At 42.5% G+C, this 27,092-nt stretch overlaps 1 protein-coding gene across 4 annotated transcripts in view; it reads left to right on the top strand.

Moving 5' to 3' along the window:
• The window catches only part of ASTN1 (astrotactin 1), a 328,578-nt gene that overhangs the window by 124,159 nt on the left and 177,327 nt on the right, over positions 1-27,092 (top strand). For all 4 annotated transcript variants that reach the window (XM_035279096.3, XM_078356254.1, XM_035279094.3 and 1 more), the window contains exons 3-5: positions 22,432-22,825; positions 24,317-24,463; positions 25,503-25,610. In XM_035279096.3, the coding sequence (XP_035134987.1) occupies positions 22,432-22,825; positions 24,317-24,463; positions 25,503-25,610 (649 nt within the window). The remainder of the gene's footprint in view (positions 1-22,431; positions 22,826-24,316; positions 24,464-25,502; positions 25,611-27,092) is intronic.

Below are 27,092 nucleotides of genomic sequence, written 5' to 3' on the forward strand. Positions count from 1 at the left end.
CAATCCAAGCCATGCTCATGGGGCTGAACTGACTTACTGGTCATACTGCCAACATGCCAAAGCCATCACTGTGTATTTTACCTTCCATTAGGAAAGTTGTGGGCAGTTCCTAAAATAATCAGTAAGCTCTCTTAAAACCTCTTTACTCTTTGTTTTTCTCTGAAAGGCTGATGTGCAAAAGCCTGGAGATGCCAAATGCCAACTAAAGTTTGACATACAAACCTCCCTCACCTGGCACCATGGGATGCCCTGTATCTCTTGCCAAGATGCATTGGGCATAGGTATACATGAATTCATTCGCCATTTGGGTTGCTCATCTATTCTGTTCTTATTTGGTGCCCTCCAATATCCCAGTAAAGTGAGAGCTGCGATGTAGTGAAAAGACACGCTGGCTTTACAGTTGGAAGAGTAGACTTCTTAAGCAGGCGTTACCACTGTAGGTAATTTGCTGGGCTTTTTTGAAGCTTCATTATCTCACCTATAAAATGAATGCACTGGTCAGGCTTTTTAGTTTTAGAGAAGGGAGATCCACTGAGGCCTTCTCTGTAGTAGAGTTGTACTGTAGAAATTCATATGGAGATAAAGGAGACAACACTCGCCTGATTTTAAGAAGTTTATTCAAAGAGCAGATTTTCACGAAGGCTGGAACTGGGAAGTTGTTGAGGATCTGAGTTATTTTATCAGCCTCAGCTTCCATAGCTTGTGGTTTGGCTCTTTCACACCTGTTTCTGTTGCTCTTTTTGCTATGAATTAGCTTCTTTGTCTAGTCTAGTCTATAAATCTTTCTCAATTGCAATGCTTTTATATGTTTGACACTCCATTTACTCATCAAGTCGCCTCACTCATGACCCGTCCTGACTTTTCACAGCTTCACAGTGTTTCCAACTTTGTTTCCACTGCTGTTAAATTTCCTGCCTTCCTCCCTTATTCTAACTCCTTAGTGAAAGAAGCAGGTGGATCTAATTTGTTACCATAGTCTGTTTGTTCAAAGCTTTCCTGTCAGGTTATCCTGTGATCCTAGCCTTCCCCTGGTGGTTACAGTGGGGAGGTGGGCTTACGTGGTATACTCCTGCTCCAGGCACAGGTCAGAATCCTTTCCTTTAGCAGAGGAAGAAAAACTGATTTCATGATTTCTTGTTTTCAGTACAACAAGCAGACTAAGACCTCACTAGTAGAGATGTTAGGAGAATCAAAAGATAACATAGGTGCCATAATCTTTGTCATCATCATCGTCAGAATCTTATTTTGCACCACACCATAAAACAGGGTTGGTTAACTGAGAACATAACAAGCTAGGTGATTTGCCCAGAGTTAAACAACTATTAGTTTGTAGGGCTACGAGTTGAGTCATGGCAGTAGGCAGAGTCCCGACGCTATACTTTGGAAAGCACTCGTCTCCTGACCCATGGTGAGCACACAACATGTATTTATTATATGTCCTTTAAACAACTTTTGTTTTTTTTGTTGACTTTTGAGTGCTGAGACTCATCTGACACTTTCTCCATTTTCACTTTGACACTAATAACGCTACAAGGACTAAGACCGACAGCCATGATGGAACACAAATTTTCTTTCTGTGGCTACACCAGGCAGCTAACCCCAGAAGCTCAGACTCGGTTCAGCTTGGCTAATCCCACCTGCTAACCTTGGCTTCAGCCACACCACCTCACAGCTGGTGGTGGGGTTATTGGCAGGGAAGGGAAAAGGATAATTGGGGAATTCCAACTCTAAAATTGTGAAAGTCACATAACAATGGACTTAGCTTCTTCATATATAAACTTTCACATTATTGCAGGAAATTTTTAGAAACTAGAAAAGTATTTTTTCTTTTTCTTTTGAGACGGAGTTTCACTCATGTCACCCAGACTGGAGTGCAATGGCGCTCAACGCAAGCTCTGCCTCCTGGGTTCAGGCAATTCTCCTGCCTCAGCCTCCTGAGTAGCTGGGATTACAGGCATGCGCCACCACGCCCAGCTAATTTTTTGTATTTTTAGTAGAGACGGGGTTTCACCATGTTGATCAGGATGGTCTCGATCTCTTGACCTCGTGATCCACCCGCCTTGGCCTCCTAAAGTGATGGGATTACAGGCGTGAGCCACCGCGCCCGGCCCACGTATTTTCAAACATTATTGACCTATCACTGATTATTAAAAATCATTGACTTGTTCCTTCATTTAGATATTGATTATTTAACATTATTTTTTCAGGCTTCAGTTCTTTTAGCTACAGAGTAGATAGGAAATGAAGAAGACAAGGTTCTGCTTTCAGGGAGCATTTAATCACCTCATTAATGCTCACTATTTGAAGAGGGCCCTTGGCAGAACTGAGAGACAATTAGAGTTACCATCATCTTTTCCACTCCTTTTCAGTCTTTACATCTTTGCAAAGCTGTTTTTCTCTTTCCTGAAGTTCACAGAGGCCTTTTGCTACCCTCATCTCTCCAGAAAGCAAGAAAAATAGCTAAGAGGCCAAATTTTCAAAAGGCTGCTGATGTCTTTTAACAAGTTGATGTAATATTCTGTTCGCAATCTAGTTCACTTGATATAGAAGCTAGCAATTTACTTGCAAGTACTCAGTTTCAGAAATCCCTGAAGATCCTTTTGAAAGCAGGAGTCATAATTTCCATGAGGTTTCAATCAATATTAGAAACTGGTAATATTCATAGTAATAAAGCCATTGCTCACTAAGCCCTCATTGTGTCCCCAGCACTGTATGGGATCATTTGCATACATACTGTTGATCAATTTCCATAGCAATCTTGTGAAATAGCTATCATTTCTTCCATCTTTCAGATGTGAACACTGAGACTCAAAGTAAATTATAGGCCCAAAGTCACATAGGCTGTGAGAAGTGAAGCCAGGATTTAAGGCAAGTGTATCTGACTCCAAACTTGACTCTACTACATGATTCTGCTACTTGGTGCTGTTAGGGTTGGAGGGTTTCTCCAGTTTTCCAGGTTATGGAATAATTTTACTTCTCTTAGCTAGCACAGTAGAAACCCTTTGTTTGAAGATAAGGAAGGAACATAGAGAATTGGACAAGATGCTTTCATGGTGAGGTCTGTGAGCTACTTCAAAAGGTAAAGGAAGAACTGGATTGGGCAAGAAGACCAAATATTGCAAAGAAGCCTGGGATTGGCTCTGAGAAGACACTGGTCATTGAGAAGCCAACAAAGACTGTAGTTTTATGGTACTAAATTTTAGTGAGCAAAGCCCTTACGGCCAGGGCTTTGCTACCAGAGAGGCCAATTTAAATGTTAGTTCTGCCACTTACTAGATTTTTTTATTGACCTTGGACAGGTTGCTTAATCACTCTAAACTCAATTGCTATTTCCATAAAATGGGAATAATAAATCCTACTTTATAGGGTTGTTTTAATTATTAAATGAGATGATTCTTATAAAGCACTTCCTACAGTGCCTGGTTCACAGGGAAGTACCCATTAAATATTAGCTCAGTAAACTCTTGGGGGGTCGTGCAAGCTGCCTGTAATAATCTTGTGCAATGTGTTACCTGGGGCCAGCTTAGGGAGTTAGAAAAGCATCTGGGATCATGGCAACCTGTCAGAGGAGTCCTAGAGAATTGTGTTCAGGGAAAAGACCAAGGCAATTAGGGACAACAGGACAATGAAATAGGGCCATTGCAAAGCTGGGATGCAGTCATGTACATTCAGGGCATTGTTAGGTCATTTCTGTTTCATTGTTTATAGGGTTTCCTCCCAGGTTGCTTATGATTTAGGATGATAATTAAGGTCTTATTTGATAATTGATATCTGATACCTGCCAGGTATCTTATGATTAAGGGTGATAATTCCAGCTCCAACTTCTCTGGAAGAACTTCATTTATCAATTTATTTTTTAACCAAACCAAGTGACATCATTCAGGGAATTCCATCATTACGCAGGTATCCACACATAGAAGATTGTTATAACTCTCATTCGCAGTGGGAAAAGAAGACTTAGAATAGTGGGTGTTGCTCATAGCCAGCATTGATGTAAGAAGCCAGAGATTCTGAGTCCTGATGCCATTATCTTTTCTCCAGATCACACTACCTTTCCCCTGCCCTCTACCCATCTCTAAAGTTTGGGATGCATCTCACAGACCTGAGGTCACCTTTAAATCTGACCTCAAACTCATACCCATGGGCCTTGGCTGGAGACAAACTAGACTTAGGTATAGTAGATGTAGCCAGCCATGTTTCCAGAGAGAAAACCCTAACATGGACATTGGTGGGAATTATGTAGGCCGGGAGTCTGTAAAGGACCAGACGTTAAACATTTTTAGTTGTACAAGCATGCAAGTTCTTTTTCAACTACTCATCTCTTGCCAATGTATTGCCCAAGTAGCATACAAAGTACATAACTGAATGCATGTGGCTGTGTTTCAGTAAACTTTATTTACAAAAACAGGCAGCGGACCACATTTGGACTAGAGGCTATAGGTTTGCTGACCTCAGTCTAGTACGTTCTCCTCATTTTGTCTTCAGAACCCACAGAAAGACTAAAACTTAACAACTCTGTAGAAGCTTTAGGGTTCTATTTGCAGTGTGAAAGACAATAATTTCCTAGTTTTAGCCAGACCTCCATAGATTGATTATAATTGTCACTTAAGGCACTGACAAAAATTGTTCTTGCTAGAAATTCAAGACATGTGGTGTTCACAAATTCAGGTGAAATGCAAGCACATTAGCTTCTCCTGAGAGACATTGATGGGTTTAGCAAAGACAGATGTTAATGAAAACAAAACTATGCTTAGACTTGACAAGAAAAGTATAAACAGGATACTTATAGCAAATATGCTGTTTTCCCTTCCCTGTGTGTCTGATGGCTCCTGCTTTGTTTCAACTTTGAGTACAGAATAGACTTTTATGAAATGCTTGGATATGCTAAAAATACCCCCTTACTGCAACATACCTCATATAAATATATAAAAATAGAAGTAGAATTAGACTTCCAGAGAAGATGTCATAAAAGTTGGTTTGCGTGAGGACTGTTACATATCTTTAAGAGTTAATGGTGGCTCTTGGTCTTGCTGATAAAGTTTAGGGTGGACAAAGCCATTTTAGCCTTGCCTTCGAAAATCAGCTATGACACTTTTAAGTGTCTGCTGAAGTTTTTTAAATGGCTTAGCCATGTGAGAGGCAGATGTCAGTAGCCTTCCCCAAGATTGTAAGGGGTCTCTCTTTATAATAAATCTGGGAATGTCAGGTGCCTTTTGCTGCTGCCTTGCTATTTATGATTTCTCTCCCGCTGATACCTCTATTACTGCTGCTGATGTCCATGAATAGCAAAGGATGAGTCAAGTAGCCTTCTAACTTGGGATGAATCAGATGTCAGTTTATTAATATGTCGTACTATGGCTGACAGTAGTGGGTGCTTCACAGAGTTGTATCTGGGACCTGGTAGGCTCTGGCTCCCAATTCCGACATTTGGGATTTGTATAACTGCATAAGGTGGCCTGAGATGTGAGTTCTGCTACCCTAGTACCCTAAAGAAGACAGGGCTATATGGGAGATCTATGTGGGAGACCAGTCATCAGATGCTTATGAAAGGATTCAACCTTTATTTCCTCCATTTCTGTATCTTGTCTGAGAAAGAAGATGGAAGGATTCGGGACTTAGATACATAGGCCCCTGGGATTTGTAAGAGTGAGCATGTCATAATTTGGCATTTGTGGGTTTTCAGACACATTCTTACAAAGTGAGGTAAGCTGTCACACAGAACAAACTCAGAAAACCTGTGTCCCAACAATGATGTTAAAGCATCATCTTTCATTCTCTTTTTATTTCCTGTGTGTCACGAAATGTATCCATCCCAGTCATCATCCCTGGGCTTTCAGCTGGCTGTGTCCATCCCCAGCCCCTCTCTCCTCAATGCTCCACGGCTTAGAGCGAACAGCCTCGGCCTCTGAGGCCCCCAGCTTCACCATGGCAGGATCACCCTCCCCAAACTCCAACTGGGATTGGGATAAGTCAGCACCAACAGGTCCCAGCCAGGGCTCTGCTTGTAGCCTTAATAGCGGAGTGACATGGGCCTAGGACCTGACTGTACTCACACAGACTGCCTTACATCTTCTTCTTCTCAGCTGTGATGAAAGCTTGATGATAAGACTACAAGATTTGAAGTCGGGAAACTTCAATTATAGACCTTTTTCTCTCAAAAATGTGAAACTTCAGGCAAGCTCCTTGACCTTCCTGAGCCTCAGTTTGCTCATCTACATAGGAGAGGCTGATTCCACTTTGAGATAAGTGTTCTCAAAACCTTGGCATTCATGTTTATTGGCATATTTTTATGCAACCTGTGTTAATATTTTCTGCATATTTTTATTTAAATTGACTCACTTTTCCAATTTAAACTTATTTTAGCCATATCTGAGATAAATATGCCAATAAAATCATGAGTTTGATGTTATAGTTAATTGTTTCAATACAGGTTAGGCAAATAGTATTTTATACAAATAAATGATACATAAAAATGTCCCACCCCTTTAACAGACATTGGCACACCAGTACCTGGAGCACATAGATGGGCTATGTTTTGTGCCTTGGGGGTCTCAGACTAGCTGAACTTGCAAGTTGCCTTTAGCTCCCACATTCTAGGAATGTAAAAGCAAAGGACATATGGGATGCTAGCAATCCCTGGTTGACACAGAAAGAAATGCATGAAGAAACTTTCTTCCATTCCCTGCAGCAACTCTGCCTTTCTTTTTCCCATTTATGGGTATGAGATGATGGTCTATGGGCAAAACAGTAGGCATGGCAGGATTGTGTACAGGTTTTGAATGGAAGAAGTTCCATCCTGGAAGGGAGCTGTCGCATCCCATTGTGAATCTGGCTGGTCCTTTGGAAGGAGCCTGGTGAGTTTGAGCCCTTCACATGGCCCAGTGGGGTATTTCTGCAGGTGCCCTTGATCTGTGAACTGCTGGTTCAGAGCCATTGCCTTCAGCCAGCTCTGCTCCTCTGTGTCTCCAGTGAGTCTCTCTAGACATACTGTTAGCCTCTGCTAGCAAGAAGGACTCTAGGAGCCTCCTGGGTTTGATTTAGGATAGAGTAGCTCCCCCACGTTAGGGAGCAGGCCCTGACAAGGGCTTTCAGCCTCCAGCTTTGGGGGATTTGGGAAGGAGAAATCTCCTAGAATCGCCTCTGGAGGCCTTTGAATACTCCCAGAAGAAGATATTTATCCTCCTGCCTAAAATGACTCAGGTAAAGCCAGAGGCAGAGTGATTCTTGGCAGGTCCAGCCCAGCCAGCCTTTATAGAGTATAATTCTTTCTCATGGAAGTGATTGCTTCAGTTGCCCCATGTGCCTTATCCCCAGGATAACAGTTATGCCTTAGGGAAAGAAATACCTGCTTTAGAAGGAAACTTTCTGGCAGGATGATGGTGGACCCTGCCTTGCTGAATAACCGTGCTGGGACCTGCAGGGGCATCTCCCAGACCCCCCTTTCAGGCCGGCCTTGCTGGTTCTCAGGAGAGTCACTGTAACAGGAGAAGACAAAGACAAGGCAGTCCCACGTTGCCATGAGGAGTGAGAGGCTCCTCTGAGGTACTGGAGATTCAGCGCCTCTTCCTCTTTCTTGCTTTCCTTTTCTACATCCTGAGCCCCTTTGGCGGCTGCCCTTGGAGAGTTCCTTTGTCTCTTTGATCAAGCTTGATTTTGATGTTCGTTTTCACCTGATTTCATCTAATGAAAAATGTTAGAGTGGGAAGTGGGCCATGTAGCTATTCCTCTGTGATACTGTAAGTGGATTTAAAGCCCTGTATTTTGCATCCAGAAATTTTCACCGGCATCTGTGTTAGATGCTGCCTTACCTAGATAATCATTCCAGGTCACTAGGGTTGAAAAGAAAGAACAGTGCAAAGGAAAACAACAGTTACTTCACTTGAAGATCTTCTGCACAAGTGTGCATTTTCATTATTTGGGAATAGATGGAGCTCAGTCTTCCCATTCATTCTTACTACCCAGGTTTCTACTTTCTGTAGCTGCAGACTTGCTGTCCTTGTGCCCAGCATGGCCATGGGATTCTCCTCTTGTGCTCTCCTTTTCACCGTGCTCTGCTCATTTTATTTTCCAAACATCTCTAGAACCTCTCCTTCTTTCTCTCTCTACAACCACTATGGGTACAGGCCCCCCTCACCTCTCACTGGACTGATACAGTGGTTTCCCACCTCTTCACTCTTCTGACTTGTTCCACTAAAAAAGTTCCCTTCAATCACCATCAGTCCAAACCTAATAAAATGCAGCTTGATCTAGATCCCCTCCCTGGTGGAAAACCTTGAGTAGGTCCCTCCACTCAGAAGGCTAACTACCAGGGTGTCGAACCTTTCATGCCTGATCCTCATCTCCACTCTTTGCCTTCCCCTCTCTGAGCTGCCCTGACCATCAGTCATATTTCATGGACCTCCCTTGCTGTTTAATACCTCTGTGATTTCACTCATGCTGGCCTTTTGGCTGAAAATGTCTTTCCTCTCCTCTGAGTGAGGTCACGTCTTTCTACTCTTTTTAAAATTCAATTTGGCCCCATGACTCCCTCTAGGAAAGTATTTCTGACCCCCTTTTCTCTCTGGGCTGGGTGAAGTAGTTTTGTGCAATTCCAGGTGAATATTTACGCATCATCCTTACCTGTGCATAAGCCTATCTCCCCTGAGTGCAAGCTCCTTGCTGGGAGGGATTATGCTTCTATGTATCCTAGCTGAGGGCCTGGCCTTTTGCTAAGAGGCTGAAAGTGACTTTGGGAATGAGCAGACACCCTTGCAAGGAAGGCTGAGCAAGTTTGATAACATGGAGAGCTGAGGCTCAAAGAGGTTAAATGGCGGGATGGCTTTCAGTGGCACTGTTGGGACAAGGAGCAGGTGATCAGTCAGTGCGCTTTCCCTCTGTCCTGTGAGATCTTTGGCAAAATGTTCTCTTCAGGCTTCCTCTCTGGTTGCTGTGGCTCTTTTCTCCACTGAACCCTTACCTCTCTTCACATATTCATGGAACAGGAACCTTAGGGGAAGGTTGTCTGTCACACATACAGCAGAAGTGGCTAGATCATGAGGCCATCTCTCTTTCCCTCTGCATGTGTGCACATGTATACATGTAATTTTTATGTTAATACTGAGCAAAATTACTATAAAAGGTTTTCAGAGTGGAAACTTTAGTTTTGAGTGTCATGAGTCATGGTATAAGGGGTGGAGTGAGACCACATGGTGTTCTGCAATGAAGAGGGCCCCTCCCAGAATGTGAGTGCCCAAGAAGTCCCTAACCCAGCCTCCTGGGCAAAGCCAAACAGCTCCTCGTTCTCCTGTCCTTAGTGGCTGCTTTCACACTCTACTACAGTATCACGACGGTTGGTCTGTCTGCATCATTTGTAAGATGCGGCAAGTGCATTTGATACTAATAATAGGTAAAGTGCTGAAAATTGTGACTGCTTTTTTTTTCCTCCATTAGAGTGGAGTCAAAGTTCCAAATGACCTATAATAAGGTCATTCTCACTCAGCTTACATTGTGTTATGCTTTGCTGACTGAGAGAGAGAAAAAATTGGAGTTAGAGCTGATGCCAGGGGAACACTGAGCCTTCAGTGGACCAGTGGGGTCTACCCAGTTTGTAACCTGCATCTCTCATGGTGTGATGGCAGAATAAACTATGGAAAAGTGTTGGTCCTGACAGTGTTTGGTTCTCCTGTTAAGCCAAATTTAATTTTCCCAATCATAGAATGAAGTTAACAAGAACTTCTCCATCCTACCTGCAGTCACTCTGTAGAAACAGGAATATAAACACAAAATTAACACTTTAGTTTCTAAGAGAAGAGACTTTTATTTTTACACTATTCACTTTGTAAAACATGTAGTACAGCTACATGTATGTAGCTATAATTCGGTTCTAAATAGACATTTTAAATGTTATGACAAATTTTGAATTCTCTGGTAATGATTCCTGCAGACCTCTATGGAGTAGAGCAGGAACAGTTAGATCAAAGTGCAGGTCAGTTTATTTTACTGGAAAAAGAAAATTCTGTCACTGTAAGTGAGCCTTTTGCTGTCTCACAAATGCTGGCTAAAGGCACCAAAAGGTGGGACCTAGAGGGAGGCTGGGTAAAGATAAGTCTTCACACGCTCTGAAAACACAGCAATATCCTCTGGGTGAGGGATCTGTAGCATGCACTTTGCATCTGAGAATCCTCATGGGCAAGGAAACCACCACCTGACCACAGTGAACTTTATCTTGGGAAGACTCCATGACTAAGGGAGTGTCCCTCAGAGCTGTCCAAGAGCCAGCAGAAAAGAAGGAAGAAGGATTTCAGTTGGAGGTCTTCAGTCTGAACTGACCAACAGTGTGAACGCCACGCTGCTTGTGTTTCGTCAACCTCGCCAAACCAGCTGAATATGCCTCCCTGGAGTTAATCCAGCTGTGTAGCATTCACTGAGTGTCAACCCTGTGCTGGACATTCTGCTAAGGCTGGGGCTGTAGAAGGAATTTAGAATATGGACTCTGTCTGTGAGTCCAGTTGGAGCTATGATATGAGAAGCAACAGAATTAGGGATTAAGGATTAATTGATAAATGTCCACATATGCATTAGGAATTGGAATAGAATGGTACGCCTGAGGATCAGAGTAATCAAAGTAGGTTTCAGGAAGGAGACAGATGTATGCTGGGACTTGAAAGCAAAGAAAGGGCATAGGTAGGGGAGATAAAAAGAAGGACACGTCAGGGAAATGAGAGAGAGTTTTAGAGATAGGCAGAGAAAAACCTGTTAACCCCATGCCTGCTCTTTTTCCCTCTTCCTCTCTCTCCCGTTTTTCTCTCTTTCTGTACTTCTCTCCCTTGTAACAGAACTGAATGTGAAGAATAGAAAAAATAAGTCACAGCTATTAAAATGTAGAAGGAAGACACTCTGTGAACACTGTGATCTGAATTAATTAATCCTGATGTTGCAGGTTGGCTAGGAATGACCCTATGGGGTCAGGAAAGCAGGTACAGAATTAGGCAATTGGCCCAGCGGATGATGTCTACCTCGTCAGTTGCCTTGGAAGCAGGAACCCCTGATTGCCTTTGTATCACGCAAATGTCTCTGGCTGACCTATGGATTCCCTGCATGATCGAGCTACTCATCAGTAAATCAAAACCTGACAAACAATAGCAGAGTTGAGCCTTTTGTCACTTTCCCTGGCAGGTGAGGAAGAGCTGGGGCTTGATTTACAGCTTCCCTTTGCTCTGGCTCATCTTTGGCTGGTGAGCACCAGGCCTGCGCCCAAGGACCTGGTGGGAGTAAGCAGCACTTGACTGTTCTTCTGAGAACAGAGGGGGCCATGGTCAGCTAGTGAAGAAATAAGGCCTAAGCAGCAGACCCTCTACCTACCCCACTCCATCACAACCCCACCCTCCCCACCTCTAAAAACAAAACAAAACAAACAACAACAGCAACAAATCCCAGTAAAGAGAAGAAGCCTGAAAATACAGAAAAACAAAACTGACAGCCTGGGGAGGAAGGGCAGGCAGGTGTGTGTGTGTGTGTGTGTGTGTGTGTTTCTTTTCTTAAAATTAATGATGAGAAGGATTTGGAGACTTATACAATGGCTTTGCCAGCAAAAAATGTAATTAGCTGAAGACAATATGCTGCTGATGTTGGAGCTGGTGGCTTAACGAAGCCCTTCCTAATGAGGATGTCAGTACCTCATTCAGAGTTTGCCTTCACAAACCAGGCCTCTTCCGATTTTGTGCTTGATTAGTTCCAGAGAAAAAAAAAATTCGATTTAATAATTTTTAAAAGAAGGTGAAATAAGAGCCACAGCACTCCGTGTGGGGCCCAAAAGGAGACTTTTTTGACTGCCAGGGTTTCTCCTCCTTCTCCTGTTTGACGCCAGACAAAGCCTGCTGGCAAAGAGTGAGGGGCTTGGAAGCGATATTGGCATATGATGCTCTAATCGTGTTCGTACGTCAGCATCTCCTCTCAGCCTTTAATTTCCTCTTCTGTTCCCTTTGCTACAATTCTTCAGCTCTAATGTGCAACTTACTTGGATGCCAAGATTGACTCACAGCTAGAATGTTACAAGGGATATGACCACGGATACCCATTCTTCTCCCAGGGTTTGGATTAGAATTTGGGGCCTATGATTAGAATTTTCTGTGGTGGATCGAATCAGTTACCAGTTGGAGGAACTTTATGAGCACAAAGCAACGTATACAAGTTTTGTTAATCTCTGTTTTCGACTGGCATCAAATGACTTGCACTGGGAATGGCCATTGTCATCTTTTGGGTTCTAATGCAAAACACGGCCTGTGGGCTTTCTCCTGTCATCTCTGAATCTATTGGCTAGCACAGCATTTTTATGTGACCTGACCATAATGAAGTTCCTAGTTTCCCTAAAAGTTAAGTCTGACATTTCTCCCCAGTCTGTCTTATATGTGTGTTGTTATACTGTAGAAAATGTTTATGGTTCTTCTTAGGTCTCCCATCCCGGATCAGGGCTTACAGAGAGCAAAGAGACCTGAGTCTGTGTGCATCAATGGCAGACTGTTCTCAAGGAAGTGGTTGAGTGTCTATCCTGTCAGACTCTGAAGACCGTTGATTTCATTTTATATCTAGCCAAGAGCAAATATCTCCATAGAATTCTCCCTGTCTGTGTCAAAAATGACAACCTGACAAGTGTGACCCTCCTTGGCCATACTGGTTAAATTGTCGTTTAAATGTTGTATTTGGCCAATTCAATGATCAAGCCAAACTGGAGAAGATTGCAGGCTTCTGGGATGGGCAGTGTAGACAGTACTGAGTGTAGACATTTAGGGATGCTCACGTACATAACCTCGAGAGTTAGTTGTAGAAGCAAGGAAGTCCGGGGTTTAATTTAGAGAAAACAGGAAGTTGAGTGATTAGAGCCCATTGGTGGGCGTCTTTCTATATGACATGGTCATAAAATAACATCATTAATGTCAGTGGCTGAGTCTTAGTTTGGCCTCATACTACTGTGTCAACTAGGTAAGTTACTATCTAAAAATGGAAATTGTAGTTTTTCCTACTTATGCTTATTAGTAGAACTAAATAAAATAACGAGTTTAATTCATTAGGTGCTATGTCTGGCATGTGATAAACACAATAAACAGTAGTTATCATTAGTATTCCTTCTTTATTGTACCAGTACTCTAAGAATAAGGCAGTGTGTGGATAGACTAACAAAATGAGGCAGGAATTTGGAGGAGGGGTTAAGCACATGTAATAGAATTAACTGCAGGAAGCTGAGAAATACTTAATCCTTTCATAGTTGTTTGTAGACTTTGAGATCATTACAAAAGTAACTACTGGCTATGTGATCTCCCAGTCTAGGGACTGTGCACTGAAAATCCCGCTGTAAAAGAGAAGAGGGGCAGGATCCTTGAATATACTTGACTGGATCCTAGCACACCAGATCTCACACAATCATGAAAATCAAGTTGTACCTCTATATGTGGGATAAGAAAATGATCAAGGCCACACTCCTTGTGAAAGGCCTTCTACCTACACCCCGATTAGCAGGCATCTCTGAATAGTGCAGCCTTTAAGGCTCCATCTCAGTGTTTAGCTAGAGAGTAAACAGATCTTCAGGGCCTTCCCTGGTTCTGATAGTGATACTGATGAATATGTACCAAATTCAGAGAAATCTTGACATCTTGACCCTCTCTCGCCCTTTTATTCCTAACTATGTTATGGGACGTTTTCATCTGAAGTCACAGGAATCCCTACACATGCCTTGCATAAGGTCTTCCTGCAGGGACTAGTTTTTAATGCTGTTGATTTTCATGTGCTCAGACCCAGCTGATGCTCATGGAGCTATCAGCAATCTGAGAACCCCTTTCCTACCTTAAGCTGGGCTGGCTGACTTTGAGGAAATGGAAGGAAGAGAGATTTAACAACTCCATTATGATCAGAGAAAAATAGGGATGAAGTCTAATGGTCATTAGCATATACTATGCCCGCTGCCTCTTCCGTTACATGTTCAATAATTCCCTTAATGTTTGGTCCTAATGGAGCAGATTACTATTATTATTTTATTTCACCAAGATCACCTCCTGCATAAAAATAAGGAGGAAAGGAACATGGCCAAGAATAGGCATTGAGCATTATCCAGCTGGCGATATTTATTTATTGGCTTCATTCTTGGCTTGTGAAGTTTTGAAGGACTGGTGCCCACAGCCTATGGAGGGAGCCTGTCTCATGCAGCTCTGCCCATGACTTGCTGAGACAGCATCCTGGAGTGCTTCTGCTTCTGTGTGGACCCTTTTATCTTCCAGCCTGTCTGTTGTGCATAATACACACATTTGTGCATGTCCGTGCACACTGATATCCACACACATGGGTTTTATGTGGGGCCAGCCTCTTAACGCATGATACTAATTGGGGTCCCATCCATAATGTCTGACTAGGCAGTGTCGTCTCTCAGAAAAGTGTTACGTCTACATCCAGAGGGACAAAGGACCTCCGCTCTACCTGGGTAGCCTGATTCCTTACTGGTCTCCTACACTGCAGAGGTCTAGGTCAGTCTTTGGAATTAGAGGATCTGTGGACTGAAAACCCAGCCCATGACAAGCTGCTTCTCTGTTATCCTGTTTCACCCAGCCCTGCTTCACCTTAACATTCTCGTTAAGGCAAACAACAGGTAACCATAGCTACTTAGGATGAGAGAGCTCTAAGCGGCTCACGGACAAATGTGTTCCTTTGCTTTTCTTTGGGATGACAGAGTCAAGGGTCTGAGGCAAGAAAAAAAATCTCAAGAACAGAAAAAGCAGTTCTATAAACAGAATCTGAAAGAGTACAACTTGAAATAGCCCAGGCTGACTCCAGCACACTAGCCTGGAGCCACTGTCCCCTGTAGGGCTCCAGGCTCTCATTAGACGAAACTCCTGAAGTCTCATAAAGGAATTCAAGACAAACTTTCCAGATTAAAGAAGAAAGACGATCAAACCTAACTGTCTTAAAATTTTTAGAGTTAGGAAAAACAAAATAAAACAAAATTAAATTAAAAAGCAAGTAAAAAGCTAGAGAATTGAGTTTCTTCCTGAGAAGAACATAGCCTCTTTAGGTTGGAAGGGCTCAAATGCCAATCTGCTTAACCTTGAAAGGCTCTTGGTCTCAGCCTTTACCTCTTGTTTGTGGAAGCTTGCCTGGTCCCAATTTTTATCCAACAAATAGCATTTTAATGAGACAGAGTTGGGGAAATACCCTATTTCTTCCCTTAGCTTTGGATACTTTGTCCTAGGGACATGCGGAAGGGGATGCTGAAGCATCTTGAGGCAGCAGTCAGCTGTAGTAACTGCCCCAGTGAGAGGTTAACCAGGCAGCATGGGCTGGGCCCTGCAAATGGGATGTGAATTCACACCAGGAGCCCCAGAAGACATAGTGAGGCCTCTTAATTAACGTGGTGGCCTGTGGCAACTGGAAAGCCTTTCCACACGATTAAAGACTTCAGAAAACCCCCAAGGGGAGGTAATGTTCCTAATAATTTATAAATTGAACTTGCTACTTAATATGCTTAAAGGGTTTTCACTTGTCTTTCCTCTGTGAAGGAGATGGACAGGGGATAATGGGTTTCAATTGACCAACCACTACAGAAAAGAGAATCTGCCAGAGAAGCAAGCCAAGGCATTTTCTCTTCTAGTCTAGGCAACTCCTTCTGGCAGGAAAGGGATCTTCATGGTCAAGAATATGTTACCACAATTTTGATAATATCCACTTATTTCAGAGGCCTTCCTATGCAATTGGGGTTGATGACCTGCTTCTGGTGGGTCAGTTCCATCATCTCCTTGGTCTGTGGTTTTCGACTTTGCTGGGCATGAAGAATGCACAGGGATTTTTGTCTACCCTTAGTTTACTAGTGTAGCACCATTTCCTGTTTGACGAGGATAGTGTTACAATCAGAAAATTTTCAGCTTGGAAGAGTCATGCATTTCTTTCCATCACTGAATTTTATAGATGAAGGCTTGGGTTAGGTTCAAAGGGGCTAAGCAATTTGCATAGTTACACAGCCGCTTAGCCCTGTTATTTTATGGGGATTCTTCATGTTACTAGTGTTTTAAGTCTAGTTTTCCAGTAGGCTCCATAATATCACAGGATCAGAAGGGACCTTGCAAAGTCATCCATCTGCTTTATCCATTCCTTATCCCTGTAACATTTTGATTCTAGATTAGGATATGACCAGAGTTTCCATGTGGGCTTGCACAGCTTTTTTGCTCTTGTTCTGCCTCTCATAAAGGATATGGGTGATATCCAGAAAAACATCTGAGTGATGGTTGCTGTATCAGAGAGAGCGTGTTTACCCCTGAGCTTGGGGCATTGGTATTGAGACAAAACAGAAGACATGAGATACCCAACTCTTGTATGCAATACTTGTTTTGTAACCACTGTTTAATTCCTCTAGGAATATAATTTGAATTCAGTATGTCCCGTTGCCTTGAGGAATAATTAATTCTGTCTCAAATTCACTCTTCTGGTTACTCCTCAGGTAAAAGTAAGCTTTGAAATGTGAACTGATTGATTGGCTGTAGTCTCTTGACAGATGGTAGCTGGAGGCATAATCTCAACTTTTCCATTTCTCTGCCAAGGGTTCAGAAAGACCAAGTGACTCTCTAAACTTGGTGACATTTAATAGTTCCAGATTCTTTTATTCTAGGATTTGTTGATTATGTGACACTTATTTGAGAAGGATTCCACTGGTCCATGGGGGTGTTACCAGTGTATTACCTCTAGTCCAAGATATTTTCATCTACCACAGGTTCTTTGGTTTGAAGAAGAGGAGTAATGACTGGCTAGCACCTATGATCTGTTTTTGTCTTCCTTTTATGCCTGCATTTATCTTTAAAATCCAAATTATGTAAATTAATTTCTCCAACTAAAATATAAACTCCGTGAGATCAGGAACCATACCTGTGTTATTCATGGCACTATCTTCATAAGAGTGACCACTAAAAACACAAAACAAAAAAACGCCTTGCTAAAGCAGGTATCAGTATGTGCTTGTTGAATGATTTAGTAATAAATTGAATAAATGAGTTACCCAAGCAGCTGATTTACACAAGATTAGCTTGTAGGCACAGAGAAAGTCATCACATTGAAATATATTCAAAGTTAATGATGCTCTTCCCTTTCTTCCTTTCTTTTTTCCTCCTTCTGTCTCTTCTTCTCTCCTTCCTTTCCTCCTTTCCTTCCCCCCTTTTATTTTTTCTTTCCCCTCTCCCTTCCTTCCTTTGTCTCACAATTATTGACCATCTGCTTTATGCCAGGTGCTGTGCTTTGCCCTGGAGCTATAAAAGAGATAGACATGGCCTCTGCCCCCATGGCCTCTGCCTTCTATAGTCTAGCAAATGAGATAGATGAGAAAATCAAAGGTAAGCATACTTGTGGTTAGAGTTATGTGGAGGGTTCTATGGAAAGTAAAGTGAGACTAGAGAAGGGTTAGCTGAAGTTGTGTCTCTGACTTTGAAGGTTGAGTAGGAGTTAGCTGAAGGAGGGAGGTATGACCCAGGACTCAGGCTGAATATACAGGTCAGATAATGAGACAGCCTGTGGTTGGTCCAGAGGACTGGGATAAGCATAAAGGAGAGATCTGCTTAGAATTTTCCATTCCTCAGCAATTACCATCAATGTTATGTAACACATTGTTACATAAAAATTCTAAAATCTACAAATTATCTGACAAATCTCATACTACTGTCTTACGTAAGTGCCGAAAATGTCAATTTCATAATAAAATAAAAGCTGATTTCATTTGTGTGGTATCTATTACAACCAGTAGAAATGATTTATTGATTTTTTTAAAGAAAATATATTTTAAAATGACACATTTTTTGCAAGGAACTCGTTAATAGATGTGGATTTCTCATATACCCCAAACATGCTTCTAGTTACAAAATGTTAACAGTTTTGAGAAAAAAATCAATAATCAGAAAACTCATGCAAAGGTGAATAACAAGCAGAACAATTCCGTGTTTTGTAGCCAGTGCTAAGCCAGTGTTTCTCTTTTAATATTCAAAGTTTACAGCTTGCTACTTGCTTCCTGAATCCAGACATATTGTAATGTTTTGTCTTTGTTTTTCCAATGCTATAAAAATTGGAGCTAATACAAATAACTATGAATACTTTCTGAACACAGCTAGGGTAAAACAAAAACTCAAAGCAAGACATGGGCATGAAGAACTCCTGTACACTCTCTGACAAGCCTTGTGTGATGATACCTACCCATTCTGTTTGTCACTGTGCTCATGAGCAGACATTAAGTAGAAGTCTTTTGGAGCTGAGTATCCAGAGGACAACTGTTGCTCCCAATAAGCTGTGTAAGATGTTTGCATCCTGCATTTTTCTTTTCAACTGGGCTATCAGGATGCTCCCAGCCACAGTCTTTGGCCTAGGGTTTCTTTCCATTCCATCTGCCCCCTCTTCATTTCACTAGATTCTTTGCAAGGAAAATCCTAGAATATACACGACATTTATTGAAACTGCTTAAAATTCTCTATGAAAGTAGTAAAGTTAAAAATTATGAAATTGGCCAAGCTCAGTGGCTCACACCTGTAATCCCAGCACTTAGGGAGGCCGAGACAAGTTGATCACCTGAGACCAGGAGTTAGAGACCAGCCTCACCAACATGGTGAAACCCTGTGTCTCCTAAAAGTACAAAAATTAGCCAGGCATGGTGGTGCACACCTGTAATCCCAGCTACTTGGGTGGTTGAGGTGGGAGAATCTCTTGAACCCAAGAGATGGATGTTGCAGTTAGCCGAGATTGCACCTCTGCACTCCAGCCTGGGTGACAGAGTGAGACCCTGAAGAAAGAAAGAAGGAAAGAGAGAGAGAGAAAGGAGGGAGGGAGGGAGGGGAAAGAAAGAGAGAGAGAGAGAGAGAGAGAGAAATTGTCAAAGACCTATGGTTTATTGAAAAATGTAACAGTAACTGAATATGAGCCAAGTCATCACTGTAGAAGGACAGTGCAAAGTGGCTAGCCCCCTGCCTTTTCCCCGCATAGTGGTGGGCCTATATATTCTTCCTACTTGCTACCTGCTCAAGCAGGTAGAGCATTTCAGAGGAAGTTGTGTGTAGTGATTTTACAAATGATTATCACTACAAAATATTATTAAATAATATTACATATTAATATCACATCACATTATGGTATATTATTAGTTATGTAATAGTCCGCAGTTAGTAAGTCAATGCAAACCGTTTTGACATCTGTCACCAATTTGGGTTACAGAAGCAGAGAAACCATATCACAGCTTGAGTATCGGAGAATCCTTTCTCAAATGCTTGTGCTGAGTTTTACCTATTGGCTGAAGCTTATTCCTGGTAACTGATTATTAGAAAGCTGAGGTCATTGAGAGTCACTGACTCTAAGCAGAGGAAGCATTTTACTAAAGCAAAATTAGAGAAGCTAAATATACTGGCATGGCAAAACAAAAGCTTCTGTTCTAGCTCCATACAAGTTATGTTTCTGAGAAAAATGAACATAAAATATTCTTAATTGAGTGTCTGGGCTCCACACATGGTAAGGAGAATTTTGGGTGAACTTATCAAAATGGCCTGTGAGAAGAGCAGTGAAAGAAGATCTGGGACTCGAGCCATTTCTGCACTGTCTGGTTCTATAGTTTCTCCGAGCCTTGGTTTTTTCATCAGAAAAAGAAGGAGATGAACCTAGAGATAGATATGCAATGGGTCCCAAAGTTGAAAGAAAGTACATATTTCTCATCTCAATTCAGCTCAATTGAAAGACTAACGGTGTCTTTCAGGCATGTAGTGCTACACATAGTCCTATTTTAACACAGATTGAAATGTGAGTGTTGTTTTTTTACTACCAACTAACCTTGGATTTGGGTGCTTAGTCGGTGTTTACTAAAGGTCCCTTGTTGATGATAGCTCCTCCTTTGACCCACTGCCAGCTAGATGTGCACTTTGAATATTTGAATAGTCACTCTTTTTTTTTCCTCCGGAACTGACAATGGGTCTGGATGTATTCACCCACACTCTCCTACTCTATCCTCTTAGGATCTGTGAGATGGATGCCAGAGTGTACACATCTCTCCAGTGAGCAATGCCCATTCTGGGTGACTGCAGCCTTGTGCTTAAGAATATAGGCTCTGAAATAAGAGTTGTGTTCCCGTTCCAGTCCCACTACTCATTTGCTGTGTGGTGTTGGGCAAGTTATTTAACTTCTGTGCCTCATCTTTTTTTTTTTTTTCAAATGTAAACTGGGGAATTGAGTTAAAAGTATACCAAGTATCTGGTACATGGTAAAAGCATGATAATGGACAGCTAATCTTGTTTATTACTGCATAATTTAGGGGATGAGCCTATGCCCCAGACCTCATCGTAACCTGTTGTTGCCATCTGAAAGGAGATTAGAAAGGAACAGTGGAAGGAGCTCCTAAAAAACCCTATGTGAGCAAAATGATGGTAGTTAAGCCATTCCTTAGCGATGGATGCTTATGCTACTCTTACAGCTCTTTAGGGAATAAAATTACCTCTCGTTTTCACTAGCCTAATTCAATGTCTGACAACTTCTCTCAGTCGGGAAGTTACTCCTTCTGTGTGGCTTAATTACCTATTGTTGCAGTTTCCATTTGGGGTGAAGGAAAAGATAGTTCTGACTCTGAGATCCAGGTTCTGTTAAAACAAACTGTTGGGTTGGACACAAACACTCACTGTCAGTGAGTGGTGCAGGGCTTCGTCATGCACTGGGGAGGTGCTGTGTCTTCTAGACAGTGTTCTGTGTGGTCCCAGGAGCTCAGTGTGTGTTTCTGCAGGGATGGATGGGAGGGGAGGTGGCAGTTAGCAAGGACCTAGAATACTTGGCTTTGGACTCTTAACCCACAATGGAATCTGAGCATGTTTACTCTTTCTCTGTACTTGCATAAGAGCTTGTACCAGGAGAAAGAGTTCTGCAAATAAAAGAAAGAATTGAAAACCAGGAGGTCAGCATACATCTGTTCCCAACAAGCCACATGATGTAGCCTGTCACTTGGCAGCTGACTCTGTTGCCTCGTGTCTCTGCTCCTCTGTCCTGCCTATTTGAAAGTGACAGAGAGAGTGTGTGTGTGTGTGTGTGTGTGTGTGTGTGTGTGTGTTCCTTTACTAACAGTGATGGTGGGAGAAGGAGGATAAATAAGATTTATAGGGAGAGGAACTTTACAAATCCAAGACATAATTATTATGAGACTGGAAAGGCCCCCTCTAATGTATTTGGGGGCATACTCTTGACCTAACCTTATGTGGGTGGGCCCCCTGGAAATTAGTAGGAGACTTTCATCTCTAGCCTGTTTGATTGGGTGGTATGATTAGAGCCCGAGATTGAGAGAAGGACCGTTTGGCACATGCTGGCCTAATTAAACAGGTTTGGGAAGACATTGACCAAAATAAAGGGAGTGACTACAGATTGTGCACAGGAAGATTTATGCCCATTGAGTGCTGTGCAGCACCAGGCTTGCAGGACTGTCAGTCTAAATGCTGCCCCGGCGAAGTCAAGGCCAGGTGTTCAGTCTTGCTGAGTCCTGCATCCTCACCTCTGGCAGGTGACAGAGTGGTGTCCTGATTTGTAAGGAATGGCCTTCGAGGTGCTGGCCTTTGAGTACCAGAAGGCAACTCCTCCACTAGCCTGACTCAAGGACTTGGGTTTCAATCCCTTCCCCTGAGCTTTAGTGAGAATAGGGAGTATCACTCAGGATTGTTTGGTTAAGGGAAAGCTGTGACCCACAAAGTCATATTCCAATGATGTGATTCCTCCCCACACTTGGTGGTAAATTCCTGATAGATGTAAATTTCTATCCAGATTTGTCAGTGGTTTTTTCTGCTGGGCCAGTTACACAGATGGACACATTTAAGGTTATGCTGAGAGCAGCTTTGATTATGTGAGATATATTATGCTAGGCACTTTACATAGTTAGCTAACCTAATTCTTACAACTACCCTGGTGGTTAGGTGGTGTCTTCTCCATTATACAGATGAGGTATATGAGGTTTAGAATTTATAGGACCCACTGTTAATTGATGGAACCACTCTTAGAATCTATCTATGATTGATCTTTAGATGTGACACAGGAAGAAACCAGCTGCCACCCCATATAGCTAAAAAAGAAAGTCCTGAAACCAGCTTTATGTGTGGCAGATTCCACCTAACAAATAAACCCTCTCACCTGTTTTTCCAGCTGAAATCTCTCTCTCTCTCTCTCTCTTACTTTCTTCAAATTGCTTGCTAAGCCCTAAGCAACTGGATCACTTGAAATGATGCGCTGGTCATCCCAGCTCCATTTTTCTCTCACCCTAAATACCAATCACAGCAGACTTTCCCTTTGCTGAAGGATGCTTGCTATAAATGCTTAATACAGCTGAATGAATGACAAATAAATAAGTGATGAATGATAGTAGCAAAAGGAGCAATGACTTTTTGTGGGAAGAGCCTACCCGTCTTCCCACATCCATCTGTGGTCCTCTCTTCCTAGGGTGGCATGATTGCTCTGCTGCTGTCCATCTTGTGCCTTGTGATGATCCTGTATACTCGCCGGCGCTGGTGCAAACGCCGTAGGGTCCCTCAGCCACAGAAGAGTGCCAGTGCTGAGGCAGCCAATGAGATTCACTACATTCCTTCTGTGCTGATTGGTGGGCATGGACGGGAGAGTCTGCGCAACGCCCGCGTGCAGGGCCACAACTCCAGCGGCACCCTGAGCATCCGGGAGACACCCATCCTCGATGGCTATGAGTATGACATCACTGATCTGCGCCACCACCTGCAGAGGGAGTGCATGAACGGAGGGGAGGACTTTGCCAGCCAGGTCACGCGCACCCTCGACTCCCTGCAGGGCTGCAATGAAAAGTCGGGGATGGACCTCACACCAGGTGGGGATGGGAGACAGGCAAGGGGCTGCTTGGTCCTTCATCTCAAGGAGCTGGGGAGTGGGAGGAACAGCTGTGTGACAACAACTGGTTGTCCTACATAGTGTGATGTGGCAGTGCCCTTCCCTAGATGAGCATAAAATAACCTGGTTCCTGAGATAATGGGAGCTGTTTTCTCATCTAGAAAATCAGAAGAACCTCATAAATTGGATTTCTTTTCACTTCCACCAGGCATTAGAGGCAACATAGTTTAACATTCAATAGAGGAGTGAGCTAGAGTCATTTTAGTATGTAATGAGCAACCCTCTGGGAAATGAGATAGCAAGAAAAATGAACATGTGTATATGACTTCTTATGTATTGTATATTTGCTTAGGGAATTTAATTCTCCACTGAGGTGGAGGGGACAGTGGTATCTGCTTTTTCCTATAACTCCTGAGAATTGGGCCTGGGATGTTTTAGTTATGTTCTCTTGCCCATGCCTTTGTGCTCTCTATAAGGGAGGCACTGTTTCAAAGAAAATGAAGGATTGCAATCATGGTATCAGACCCCAGATGCACTGTGTATCTATGGAGACACTGGCTGGAAGAACTAATCCAGATGAACAAGATCAGGGTCAAAAAATGCAGAGAGAAAAGGACTGAGCTCTTCCTTTACAGTAGCCCACCTGTTTCTCTTTAAAACTTCTGTGAATTAGCAAATCTCCATAGATGAACTCTTCAATTATCCTTCAAAGAACTGCCCAATTATCTTTAAGGAAGACCTATTTGATGCTGAATGTTGCTTACGATATATGGACTTTCAGTGGGGCTTGAAAGAGTAGAATCCTGTGGAGGTTTTTATTCTGCTTGTTCTCTATAAGAAATTCTACATGAAGAACTAGTTTCTAATAAGATTTAAGGCCTGGAAATTCCTTGAGAATATAGGGGACACATCATCAACATCTCTTCGTATTCCCCGTAACACCTGGTATAGTGCTAAGCCCACAAAATAGACATATGATACTCAGGAGTTATCAACTCCGATGGCTTTAGGAGGTTAACAGGTAACACAGATATGTAAAGCCGAAGGAGGTCAGACAACAGGGAATGGCACAGACTGTGATGAAAGAGAAAGGGCATGTTCTGCCTGAATGCACACAAATTCAAATTCTTTTAAAACTCTGTGCTGACCAAAATAAAGAAGTCTGCAGTCCGTATTTAGCCAAAGATTTACAAGTATTGACCTTACCAATACAGAATTATTATAAAACACACTATAATAATAGTTGAACTGGATTTTCAGTTGTAATTCCCCGACTCCATGGCCTCTCCCATAACTTTGCTGTCCCTCAGAAATCAAAACGGAGTATTTCAGTTTCTTGTAGCCAGTCTCTCAATTTGCTTATTTCTTATTTCGATTCTGTGAGACCTTATCGTCATGGTTTGCACAGATTTCTTTCTTCTTTCTTTCCTTTGGTCTTTTAAAGTTTTTGCCTCAACTTTTCCTTATACAGGAAGTGACAATGCCAAGCTGTCACTGATGAACAAGTATAAAGATAACATTATTGCCACTAGCCCTGTGGACTCCAACCACCAGCAAGCCACCCTTCTGTCTCACACCTCCAGCAGCCAGAGAAAGCGGATCAACAACAAAGCAAGAGGTATGCACGCCTGACGTTAGGTCTTGCAGGTGGATTCGTTCATGTTGGTAGAGGCAGGGCCATTAATATCTTCTACCCATTCTCTCATGCATGGCTAGAGGGGAGATGCCCTGGCGCAGCCTTTCTGGATGCCAGTTAAATGCTACTTACCAAAAAATGTAAATGTGCAAACCTTTTGACCAACAAGAGTCTATCCTTACGAAATAATTGGACAAGAGAGCAAAGAAGTGTGTAAAAGGCTGTTCATCACGACATTGTTTAAACAAGCGAAAAATTGGAAATAGCTTAAATGTCCATCAACAGGGAATTGGCTAACTACCAGGCACATCTGTCTGCTGTCCACTGCTTACCATGCAGCCATTTGAAATAATACAGATCTATATTTGTTAATATGGAAAGTTGCCCACCCATCTATTAAATGGGGAAAAAATTAAGTTATAAAGTAGAAGATACAGCATAATGCCATTTTTAAAGGTGGATTAAAAAACCTTTACCTGTTTCTGTATCAGAAAAAGCCAGAGAGTATACACATCAAATGTTAGCAGAGTTTATCTGTGATTTAAAAGATTTAGAGGGCATTAGGATTGCTCCCTTTACATAGTTTTGTGTATTTTCTTTATTCTCTTCTTTTTGTATTAAATGTATATTAATTCTAGAGCTAGGAAAAAAGACAAAAATGTAATTTCCTACATCCCTTAGATAATCTCATATTAACAGAATCATAAGCTGTAATGAGGAAAATTCTCCTTTCTTCCTGTTCTACCCACTCTCCCTGGAGGTCCTCTCTGGCAGGCAGGTGCCAGAAATGGCTCCAGTCAGAGGGAAGTAGGCAGGGTAGAGCTCAGTGATTGCCATCCTAAAGGTCTACTTTTCCAACAAATTCGTGTAGAGGAAGCCCCGACCCCCTTGGCTACTTCTCCCAGATTATCAGTCAACTTACTTTCATTTTTATTGATTTTCCTGTTGAACTTGCGCAGTGATTTGGTGTCATGAAACCAGAACTGAAAATGCTTTTTTGGCCATGCTGCTTTTATTACAGCGGGTTCTGCCTTCTTGAACCCTGAAGGGGATTCTGGCACAGAGGCAGAAAACGACCCCCAGCTGACATTTTACACGGATCCTTCAAGGAGCCGGAGGCGTAGTAGAGGTAGGAATGATAAAAGTGGCAGAAGGTGGTATCTGGGGGTGGGAGATGTAGTGGGAGGTGGGGGGATGTAGCGGGAGGTGGGAGGATGCGGGGGAAGGAGAAGAGGTGTTGGGTTGGGTTGTGGGCTCTGTGGAACAAAACCAGTTTCTGCAAGAATTTTTGGACCACAACTGGTGTTTCCTCCTAAGGAAGAAAGAAGAGCCTAGAGTGGAAAATTTCAGAGAATCATCTCTCCCAGATAATGGCACTCTCAAACAAGTTTCCAAGTTGTTTGAAAGGCTATTTCTTGGTCAGATGACTCTCAATTCCTTCTGGAAACCTCGGGAGTCATATTTTGCTGTTTAGACAAATGAATTCAAGTTAATAAAGTGTGTTGTATGTGAAAAGATGGATACTATATGTACCCCTGCTTCCTCTACCACCTTGGCCTTGGGATTGAGCTGGGCAAGGATTGGGGGCAGCGTAGTTGAAGAATGATCTATGGCCTGAAAATCTGTGTAATTGTCTTTGGCCTTTAAGCCCCTGCCTGGTAGAATCACAGGACCCTGAGCCTCCAGGTTCCTTCCTTGCTCCTGGCAGGGTTACGGTAGCTAATCCATTTTCCTCCTCATGGACAAAGCATAGCCACTATGTGCCACTTCACTGTCACGATCAGTGGCTTCAACTGTTGCTATTGCAGCCGCAGCTCCCACAACCTCTGACCTCGCTGGTATCACCTCCACACCAGAGGAGTTTGGGGCACAATCTCCAGTCAGCTTTACCAGTTATTTGCTGTGTGAAACTGGATAAGAACAAATTCTCTGAGCTTCAGTTCATACACATGTCAAATGAGTTAACAATACTTTATTCGTAGAGCAGAGAGCTTTATTGGATTAAATTATATGAAAATGTGCCTTTTTGGAGACTGCTAAAACACCATGCAGTCCCTATTGTTGCTGTTAGAACTCTCCATCATGCAGCCCCGTATTTATACAGTGCCCCATCTCAAAGAATTTTAGCAGAGACCCTGTAAGATACAGTAGAGGATATTTGAGTGGCATCCCCCTTGTGCCTCTCAACCAGTAGTCAACCAGTGTCTCCTGAAAGACATATATTTTTACCCTCTCATGCGTCCACTTGAATTCCCTTCATGCCAGGCATCCTTCCCAGAGATTAGAAGAAGCCTTTTTGATTGTAAATTCCAGTTTCTGTAGGCTTAACTGCTATCAGCATAATAAAAGTTCTTTCCATCATTTTTCTCGAGAGATCAATGGGCCTCTGGGTATTTTAGTTTTGAATGGCCATTTTTTCTGAGGCAAGAATGTAGATTAGGGTCTCCCAGTCTCTTTTGATACTACATATTTATAGACAGCAGATACTCAACCTAGACACAGCCAATCCAGGCCTGATCAAGGCAGGGTGTGTCCTGCTTTAATAAAGTCTTGTTTCAGAAAATCCATGGTAATGAATTAGAAAAAGTTTCTTGACAGCATGAAACTATTC

Source organism: Callithrix jacchus, chromosome 18 (genome assembly GCF_049354715.1).
Source record: "Callithrix jacchus isolate 240 chromosome 18, calJac240_pri, whole genome shotgun sequence".
Lineage (NCBI taxonomy): Eukaryota > Metazoa > Chordata > Mammalia > Primates > Cebidae > Callithrix > Callithrix jacchus.